The sequence below is a fragment of the Nestor notabilis genome, unplaced genomic scaffold (assembly GCF_000696875.1).
Source record: "Nestor notabilis isolate BGI_N333 unplaced genomic scaffold, ASM69687v1 scaffold10939, whole genome shotgun sequence".
NCBI lineage: Eukaryota > Metazoa > Chordata > Aves > Psittaciformes > Psittacidae > Nestor > Nestor notabilis.
This window is the reverse complement of record NW_009942394.1, coordinates 1-10,639: the sequence shown is the minus strand read 5'-3', so window position 1 is coordinate 10,639 and position 10,639 is coordinate 1. Positions and strand designations below refer to the sequence as shown.

At 37.9% G+C, this 10,639-nt stretch overlaps 1 protein-coding gene across 1 annotated transcript; it reads left to right on the top strand.

Annotated features, from left to right (window-relative positions):
* Positions 1-9,020: 9,020 nt before the first annotated feature.
* LOC104411051 (anoctamin-3-like) lies at positions 9,021-10,306 on the top strand (the record flags this gene model as incomplete). The annotated part of the gene is made up of 3 exons (XM_010021380.1): positions 9,021-9,105; positions 9,481-9,693; positions 10,235-10,306. Coding segments are annotated over exons 1-3 (370 nt in total), but the record flags the coding sequence as incomplete, so codon positions are not given.
* Between the last annotated feature and the right edge of the window lie 333 nt (positions 10,307-10,639).

Here is a 10,639-nt window from a genome sequence, read left to right as displayed (position 1 = left end):
TAATCAAGTAAATAGGGTGAAGTAGTAAAAGGTGAGGATGTGCAAACCACTATTTTTAAGAAGTAGCTGAATTATATTGATTCCACAGTAGGTAATGCGGAAGTACTGAGATGGGAATACTGACAGTTTTCCTGCATGTACACGGCAATCCACACCAGACAGGGTCTAAACGACTTCAAGAAAGAGCTACTGGGGCCTACACATGTTTATCTGTAATAACGACGTAATTTTTTCCCAATTCTGTGAGCGTAAGGTATAATAGGACTGCTTAGGGATCTGATGGAGATGAATGTTTTTATTTCCCCCCAAATCAGATTTCTAGTCATGTTTTCATATATTGGCATCATAATGATTGGCTGCTTCTATGATTTGGGACAACTTTTCTATATTTTGTAGTGATACACTTTCAAATCACAAATGAAAACATTTTTATACCTCATTTTTTTCTATTTTATTTTCCTCATCCTGTGAGTTCATGATGTATTTTTATCAAGATACAGCTGTTTAAAGGAACAGATGTCATTTCAATTTTACAGCTGATCATTACAGGAATTATCCTAATAGACACCATGTGGGAGCAAGGCCAACCTCTTGCAATATTTAGGAGAGGTTTGTGCAGCTTGCAAGCAATTTTTTAATTCCAGTGGTTGGATTTCCTGCTGCTTCCGCAAGGAAATAGGTCTTGGCTTCACTGGCCTCTGTACAAGAGGTATATAGATGTCCCATCCCTGGAGACATTCAAGGCCAGGCTGAATTTGGTTCTGGGTAACCTGATCTAGTTGAAGATGTCCGTGCTCATTGCAGGGAGGTTGAATTAGATGACCTTTGAAGGTCCCTTCCAACCCGAACTATTCTATGATAATAGAAGAAATAGTTTCTTATTCTCTGTGAAAATGCCGTAGTAGGTCTGTGCTTGAGGGTTTGTTTGGTTGGTGGTTGTTTACTCTGCATTTGGTATCGTTATGAGAAAAATAAGGCCATGACTGTTGGAAAAGAGTTTACAATCAAAGTTGCAGAAACAGAACCCTGTTTGGAAACAGAACTTAAATGGTAGGAATGTCTTCAATGTTCTTTAATTCCTTTGGTTTGTTGCACTTGCTTCCCCTGGCACAAAGTGAAAATGCCTGGGTGAAGATGATTTTGCTGTGGGCTGATTAATAGGGATATCAAATGCCAACCCAAACATGAATATAAAACTTTTAAAATTAGGAAAAGTGATTCACAAGTTTTCTTTTCCAGTGGAATCCTCTAGGGATCATTTTTAATCCTAGCTGATATTTTCAAAGGTGACCTGGAAGTATATGTAAAATCATAGCATGGAGAGGTCAAGAGGACTGAATCTCTTACTAAAATGAGTGCTGTCCAACAATAAGGACTTCAGTACAGAAACTGGAGACATTTCCTGGGAAACAGTGTCTTAGAAAGGGATTTTTATTTTTGCAAGGGGCAGCTATTTATAAAAGAAAATCATTGACCATGGAAGGCCGATAGCCAAAAGGGCTAATGTGACTTTTAAGCTTATGTGTTTGCTGTTGTTACAGTGCTATTGGAAAGATAAGTGCTGCTCTTCTGTTAAGTCAAGAAAAAAAGCTGAAATATTAATAAGGTTCCATTAAGCCTTTCTTATAGCACTATACTGAAATTGTTCCTTCTAAATAGCTCATCTAAATAGCTCATCATTAATTTTAAAATAATTAAAAAGAAGGGGGGTGTGTGAAATCTGGTTTCAAAATCTTTAGCTATCTAAATAAGTATAGCTTTCTGTTTCTTAATCTAATGGATAAAGTATTATAAAATAAAAAATGAGAAACTGAAGCTTGCTAATTGAACTAATCATGTATTTAAGTGCCAGTGTGTGTGTTTTCTGGGAGGACTTTCAGATAATCTCACCAATTCCTTTCCCTTTCTTTAGCTGTGCTACTAGATTGAAAGTTATTTCTCACAATTCCAACTTGAGAGGAAAAAAATTAGCATGAGTATAGGCCTTTACAATTTATTTGATTGTTTATGTTCATCTTCTCACAATACTTAAAACTGCAAAAGGTTGAAGTAAAATCGTAGTATGTAATGGCAGCAGTCTTCAAAAGCATGATTGATGAAATTAAACCTTGTATTATTTCATAAACACCCTCAGAAATCAATGTTATTTGTGTGGTGGGATGAAACTGAAAAATACCATCACGGTGACTTATTCAAGATATATTTATTGACTATGATAGGAGTTATACTCACCCAAGTGGCTACATTTGAAGCATTTAATAGGAATAATGTTGAACTCAATCTAAGGTTAGACTTCACCATCTTAAAAGTCTTTTCCAACCTAGATGATTCTATGATCCTGTGATGACCTGTTCACTAAGTAATGCAAAAGGCAGTTAAGGTGACCTGAAAATATACCCTTAGAAGATTGGGATTCATAAGCTTTCATGATAAACTGATAGTACTAAAGAGAAATAGGGTTCATCTTTGAAGGCCGTTTCATTTGTTTCATTTTCTCCAATTTTGATGAGGCTTTTTAAGTATGTTCGATAATATAATGAGAATACTTGATGCTGGGGTTATTCATTTGGGTTTTTTTCCTTTTTCTGTAAGAATATAAAACAAAGTCAGAGGTTACCCACTTTGATGCTACCTTTTTCTATAAAAAAGTTAAGTATGGGTCCATTCCTGACTTAAGCCTACCATGTGAAACTGAATACCCTTTGTGTTTGTCAAAGTATTACAGATAGGTAAGAAAACTTATGCTGTCACTGAAATAAGTTATTATTTTTTCATTATGAAGTCATTTTGGTTATGGTTTCTCAGAATTTACTAGAGTGATTATGTTTCCTTTTGTTGATTGCAGCTGCCAATCCAAGTAGGCTAATTCTTTAGCTGTAAGTACCTGTTACATCTATTGAGTATTGAAAACTAAATGCTTTTCAAAATTGAGCTGTTTTATACTTGATAGTGTAGAAATATGTTATCATATTAAATTAAAATGTCATGAAAACCGTTGCAAGCTTTTGTTCATATTTTATGTGATTAAAGATTCTAATTACAACGATGCTGTTGACAGAAGCATTTGAGATATACGTCTTGCAGTCTGTTTCATGTGCTTTATGAATGACGTTTCATTTTAATTGGTGATGTATGGTATGCAAAGCCAAAGGCTTTACAGAAGTTTTTTTTACAATTAAGAAGATATTTTTATTAAGCAAACTTGTGATGAAATGAGTAGTTGCTTAGACCTGCATGTTGTAGATATTGTGGAGATTATTGTGTATCATATCTCTATAAAGCTGATGCTGTTGACTTACATAGTAGCTACTCCTGTTTTTATGCTGAGGTTTGTGCTGGATTAAATGGGCAGTAGCATCAGTCCAACCTTGCTGAGGGTGCATCCAGCATTGGGTTAACAATGCATGTGGGCTATCTGTCAAACTTTCCTCCCCTAAAACTAGGAGCAAACGCACAGCAATTTTTCTTTCCTTTTAGTAGTGAAGAAATGAATATATCTGTACTTCACAGAATGAGGCAGAGGAGAATTTTTTCTTTATGTTTCTAATGGCCAAAACATGGAGGTATGTGAGCGGGCTTCATTTAGAGTCTTTCTAGATTGGCATAACGTTGAGTATGCATTAAATGGTGCATACTGATTTAGCGATCAGGAAAGCTCATCATGCTCTAGCTCCATTTTTCCTGCCTGCTCTGCCAGGAAGCTATGAGAAGATGTAGTACAGCTGGCAATGCTGGCTTTCAGCCATGTAGGTATTTGCCTACATAACAGGAATCCCCAGCTTCCCTTCAGAAAGAACACTTTCCAAGGCAGAAGTGCTAAAATAAAAGGCAGGATTTCATTCAACCATAAACTTTAACCACCTTTTTCTCCAACATGAGAAATTTCTATGTTCATGCCATACTCATTTCCATACTCCTGCTAAGTACCAGAGCAATACTTTGTAAGGAAAGCCAGTGAATTCAGTTTGAATAGAAAAACGTATATTCTTTTTTTGCTAGATGGTTACATGTCTTGTGTTGCAGATGGAAACATCCCTGAACAATCAAGCTCTGTGTAGCAAAGTTCTAGTTGGAGAGGTAGGGATTTGAGAAGAGGCTCCTATGGAGAATAGAGGAATATAGTTTCAGTAAATCAGCTTAGTGGCCCCGTTAATGATGTCAGCCACAAGCCGTTCATGTGCCAGAGCTCAGTAAGCATTGGCATGCAACAGCAAATGCCACCAAAACTAGCATATCACAAAACTGGACAGAGAATGAAGTAACTTGTTAAAATTGAATTATGAACGTAGATCATACAACTAGAGCAACAGCAAATGTGCTCTGAGGTTACTTTTAAGGAATCTGTTTGAAATGGCACAGAGGAATATACAGTGAGAGTGAGCAACAGGGAGTAATTTTCTTTTAAATTGAAGCACTACCTCATGAAAGAGTTATTTTATTTTAATTCCATTTTTTTTATTTTATTTATTTTATTTTTTATGTATCATTTAAGTTGTTGTTGAAATTGAATGACAGTGTGTGTTATTTGCATTTCTATGAATTTCTTTGGTACTGAAGCGATTCATCTTGCTGCACACAGTGACTCCAATACAGGTGCAAAAAACATTCTATTTTGGCAGTTGTAATAATTATCTGGCAGGGTCCATAATTACTGACAGTGTATTGCTGCTTAAGAAATAGATCATTAAAGCCATCCAGAGCAATTATGAAATACATATTTTATATATTACTTATTTTATATTACCCATTGCTATGTCTAACTATTGCAGACTTTGGTCTAATAAGAATGTCCATTTAGAAATACTTTATAGTATTTAATAATGATACTTACATTACAAAGAATGCTTCTCTGAAACCTTGCAAGAATGTCCATTTAGAAATACTTTATAGTATTTAATAATGATAATTACATTACAAAGAGTGCTTCTCTGAAACCTTGCAAATAGCTTAGAAGATGCATTGTGTGGAATGTTCTGTTATGAACACAGCACCATCAGTGCTGAAGCCCAGTGTCACTGCATGCTCCACTGTCACAGAGTCCGTTTCTGAATCAGTAAGAAACATAGTCCTTTCTGCTTGTACCTATTTACAGACCTATGGCACCTTCTGAGGCAGCAGAATTAACCAGTTTGACCAAGAATAGTTATACTGTGCTGCAGATCTGGAAGCACTGTCTTCAGTGGACAAATGAAGTTCTTAATTTCTTGATAGAGCAATACTTACATTGAAGCAAAGCATGTTTTGTGAGCTCAGGGAAGCTTTTAAATGAGTGGCTTTTTTGAAGCTCAGCTATTGGAGTTAAATATGGGGAGTATCCTGCACATTAAAAGATCTTCTTTGTGGGCTAATACGTTGAGATTTAGACAAGAGAGAGAGTCTTGCTCAGTGTGACATCCTTCTTCAAGTGGCACAGATTTTGATGAAGAAAATTCCTTGGAAGTTCATGTCACTCCAAGCAGCAGAAATGTTTAATTACTCACTTTTTTCTAGCACAGTCGCAGAGAGGTAATATGTATCACTAAAGGACTAAGATTTATAAGAACATGCTGCGGAGTATTTAGTTTTCCTTCACTTTGAAACCACACATCTTTATTTTTTTTTTAATTTTGTGGATTTTTTCCCCCTCCACCTTGTATTTTTGGTAGAGGTGATTATTAATCTATATTTCTAATCTTTGTTTATGTGACTATCCTTGCTCATAAAGACTTCCCAGATATTTCGGGGACTGTACTTTTTCCTCTGGGGTGCGTTTCCATATAGTTCCCTTTGGCAGGAAATGCAGCAGTCCCTCAGAGGTCACACTGTGTTGTTCTTGGTGGAACAACTTCAGGCACTTCAACAAGAGAGTAGCAAAAATCTCTGGCATTAACTTCTGAATGTATCTGCAGGGTCTGGCTGGGGTGGACCTAGTTTTCTTCACAGCAGCCCATATGGTGTCGTGGTTTGGATCTGTGGCTCAGTGTTGCTAACTACCCCAGTTGGTTGTTGCTGAGCAGTGCTTGCACAGCACTATGGCCTCTTTTTCCCTATTCTGCTTCACAGGCAGCGGCTGGGGCTGGGCAAGAGGCTGGGAGAGGACAGAGCCAAGGAGAGCTCACCCCAGGTGCCCAGAGGGCACGTTCTGTGCCATGGATAATCATGGTCAGCAATAACATTTGAGGGGTGGAAAGGGACTCAATGCTCCAAGGCTGGATGGGCAACTGTCTGCTTGTGGGAGGTAGTGAGTGATTGCCACTGCGTCACTGTTTTGGTTTGGTTTTCCTTGAAACTATCTTTACTTCAGCCGTTGAGTTTTTCTCACTCTTGATTTTCCCATTCTCTATCCCCATCTTCCTCGGGGGGGGTGGCGAGTGCCTGCATGGTGCTCAGCTGATGGCCATGGTCAACCCACCCATGTGCGATGCATTTGTCTTTGAAAATGTGTTTCTAGTTTTGTAAACAATTTAAAGGTTAATGAAAAATTAATAATTCCTACAAATCATGCAGCTAGTTCCTGAATTAACGAGGGCAGCATGAGAGCTCGGTAACTACGTACAAATAGGTTTGCTTTTGTTTAAATTTTATTTTTAAGTTGCAACAAAAAATTGCCTAGTGGCAAAGCACGACTTGCTCAGCTGCCTCATACCACAGAATCAAAGACTGGGTTGTGATCCAACTAGTTCCAACCCCTGCGACAGGCAGGGACACCTTCCGCTAGACCACGTTGCTCCAAGCCCCTGTGTCCAACCTGGCCTTGGACACTGCCAGGGATGGGGCAGCCACAGCTCCTCTGGGCACCCTGTGCCAGCGCCTCAGCACCCTCACAGGGAAGAACTTCCTCATGTCTAAATCTTCTCTCCGTCAGTTTAAAGCCATTCCCCCTTGTCCTGTCACTACCTGCCTTTGTAAAAAGTCCCTCTTGAGATTTCCTGTAGGCCCACTTTAGGTATTGAAAGACTGTTATAAGGTCTGCGTGGAGCCTTCTCTTCTCCAGGCTGAACAAGACCAGCGCTCTCAGCCTGTCTCCAGAGCAGAGCTGCTCCAGCCTTTGGAGCATCTTCGTGGCCTTCTCTGGGCTCACTCAAGTGGGTCCACATCCTTCATAAATTCTTCCTGCTCTACCTGCAGTTTGGCTGCTTGTTCCCTGCTTTACACTGTGACTGAACTGACTTAGAAAATTGGGGTTTTTTGGACATAAGCTTCTACAATGATTTTTGGTTTGTTGTTATTGGTTGTTTTATTTTTCCACAAAGGTTATCCAATAGGTAAAAGGTTTAAGATATTTGTCTAATAGTGAAGGGGCAGTGAATTTTGTAGCTTTGAAAGGAAAGTGTAAATATTTTATAGTGTACAGGAACCTCTCAGGAGCAGATTTAAGTTCTAATAGTGCCTGTAAGCCATCCTTTTTGCTAAATATCAGAATACAGTATGAGGCATATTTACTGCAGTCATAGTTGCAAATTAATATTCTAATTCTATAATAATTATTAAATATTTATTATCTGTCAAGTGCAAATGTTTAGAAATATATCTAATTGTAATTACTGAAGTTCAATAGTGAGCATGTTTATGGATAATGATAGCTGTGGCCCTGTTTTTGCAAACACTGACAGGTTTAAATTACAGTTGTAATTTAAATTCCTGAGATTTGGGGAAGAAATATAAAATGGGATTTAAATGGGATGAATACTGATAAAATTATCATCTTGAAAGGGTAGTTACATGTTTTTTACTGGAAATAATTATCAAACTCAGAACAGAGACAGCCAGTCATAAAAACAAAATGTCCTGGAACAGTACATACTACTTTGAAAACTGAATTGTTGTTAACCACTGTAGCACAATGTCAGCTGATTTAAAGGTTTAAAAATCTCATACTATATTTTAGCAAGAATGCTATAAAATAAATTCGGTATTATACCTACTAAGTAATTTTTCACAGTTTGTTTTTTGTTTCAGTGAAAAAAAAATAAAATTCATATTACCAGTTTTATGGCTTCTAATTCCCTTTCAGTATGTTAATAGACAATTATAGAGTGGTTTGGGTTTGAAGGGACCTTAAAGCTCATCCAGTTCCAATCCCCTGCCACGGGCAGGGACACCTTCCACTAGAGCAGGCTGCTCCAAGCCCCGTCCAACCTGACCTTGAACACTGCCAGGGATGGGGCAGCCACAGCTTCTCTGGGCACCCTGTGCCAGCACCTCAGCAGCCTCGTAGTAGTGAGTAGCCGAGGTTCTTCCGCAAGTAGCATAAGTTCTAATGTGTGTTAGTGCAGTAATAGGAAACAGCAGAGTCTGAAGGTCAGCAAGAGCTGAACAGAGGAGTAAACCGATCCTTTTTTCCCAGAAATATCTGGCTTTTGATACTGATTTAATCTTATTAAAACGTGATGTTATTTACAGTCAAGCTTAGATGTGTTAATATTTGTTGGTTGGAATTGGGTACTGAAGACCTGTGTAGCTGATGGCTTTGCTATATTTTCCCATTAGAAGGCCCATGTGAGAACAGTGGGTATACACAGTGTAATAGTTTTTATGCAAAGCAATAAATATGATGATTTCCAACGAGTCACCTTGACTCACATAGGGAAAAATGAGTACTAGGTTACCTCCCGTTAGCCTTTGATCCAGTAGTGATGGATAGTAGAATGGTAACAAAACAAAATCTACTTGTTTGAATCACGTGTTCATGTTACAATAATGTTTTCAATATTCAATAATGTTTTCAATGTTCAATAATGTTTTCAATATTCAGGGCTTTCTGCAGGTTTACATGGGGGGTCTCATATTCCTGTTCCTTTATGAAATACCTAGTGTTAAGTGAGTGTGTGTATTTGAGTGCCATTAAATTGTTTCTGGCCTACATTTTTGTAGCTTAAGGTAATTAAAGTAATATTAATGAGAACACTTTCATAGTGCTGCGGCTACAAAGGGAAGAACTGATATCACACAGTTAACTGTTGTCAGTATCTAGGTACCTGAACCTACAGCCAGGCAACGAAAACCCCAGACTGCCATGGGTCTCAGGGGGAAAACTAGAAATGACGGATAGATTCATCAGAACTCGCAAACAGCTGCCTCTCAAAGGAGAGGGTGTTCACGAGTCCTTCAGGAAGCTTGTGAACAGTTTTTTGCTTGTATTTGATTGGCTTGTTTGAGGGGTTTTATTCATTTCTACTACTGAATTAAGATTTTGTTCAGGAAAATGTGGATGACAGTGCTTTCGTTTGCTTCTGAATGACTGTATGACATACATACCACAGTTTAGAGCATTGTGAATTCCAGTTGTGGGATGTTGAGGGAAAGGTAGGTGAAGAATTCCTGGATTACATTCTAACTCTGTATTCCCCTTTGAACTTTAAATGCTTCAAATGTTTTTGTTTAGTTGGAGAGTTGCTTATTAAGTGGATGCATCACCCTGAGTTTTCAGAATTAGCCATCTTTATTTGCCATTTGCCTAATGTGGCAGAGCTTAGGTTCTTTTTCTTTCGGCTTTTTCAGGTATGAATACAAGCAAGAGTGAGACAGTGAAAGACCATCCATTAAAACCCTCTCGAAGATCTATGCCATGCCTAGCCCAGAGCCAAACACATCCTCAGAGTCTGAGCAAGCATTCGTCTTTTCTGCAGCCAAATCGTGTGCAGCCACAGCCCCGACCTCAGCCTCTTAGTGCAGGGACATCTACAGCTGCAGTGGATGTGGAGTCAGAACGAGGTAGGATGTTTTTCTCTTTCAGGAGCCTGTTCCAACCCTGGCAATGGAGGGGATCGACAGGAACATGACTGGATGTCCTGTGGTGTCTTAAATATAATCTTTCAGCATATAGAGGCATCTGATAAGCTTTGATTTGTCTAGATATCTACAGATTGTTGGAGAGACCTTTATGGCATCTAGACAGCTAGAAGAACCATGGTACTTAGTTCTTGAGTGAATCTATAATGTTTGAAGCGAGGCTTAAACTATTTTTTTTTCCTTTTTTCCCTTCTCACTGAAAACAAGACAAGAATGTGCTCCTGTGTGTTGGGGAAGAGCATAAGGGTTTCTGTAGTCTGTTCAGGAGAGAGAGAAAAGATAAATACTAGGCTTTTGGCAAGAAATGTGTTTAAGTATGAACATGTAGGAGCAGATGCATTCACTCATAAGCAGAACCAGGGAAGAGTGATATGGAAAGAGTCATTGACAGCTTTAAAAAGTTTAAAACTTTTTACTTAAAAAATACATGTGATTGCTTATATGAATATTGCATTTATTTCAGCTAAAGTGATGGAGACTTTGGAAAACAACTTGCTTAAGCTGTCTAATACAGAATATGATGATCCATTTTTAGGTAAGTTTGTGTTTGAACTCTAATAATAATAATAATGATTATTTGATTATACTTGCAGTGCTTATATGTGGAAAGGCATTATTTTCCCTCAGCTGCCAGGTTTTTTGAAAGTGAAGACTAAATGTGACTAAAGAAATACATGCTATTGTAGATCTCCAGGTACTTTCTCACCTTTTAGACTAACAGTAAATAGAGACTAAAGACAGAGAAGTTAGGGTTTTTTCATACATTCAGTGTAACCTTTTCTCATAACAATCCTTCATAATACAATCACTTGGAAGAATGTCTTTGAAATTTCTTTGCAATATTTATTATTACTATATTATTATTATA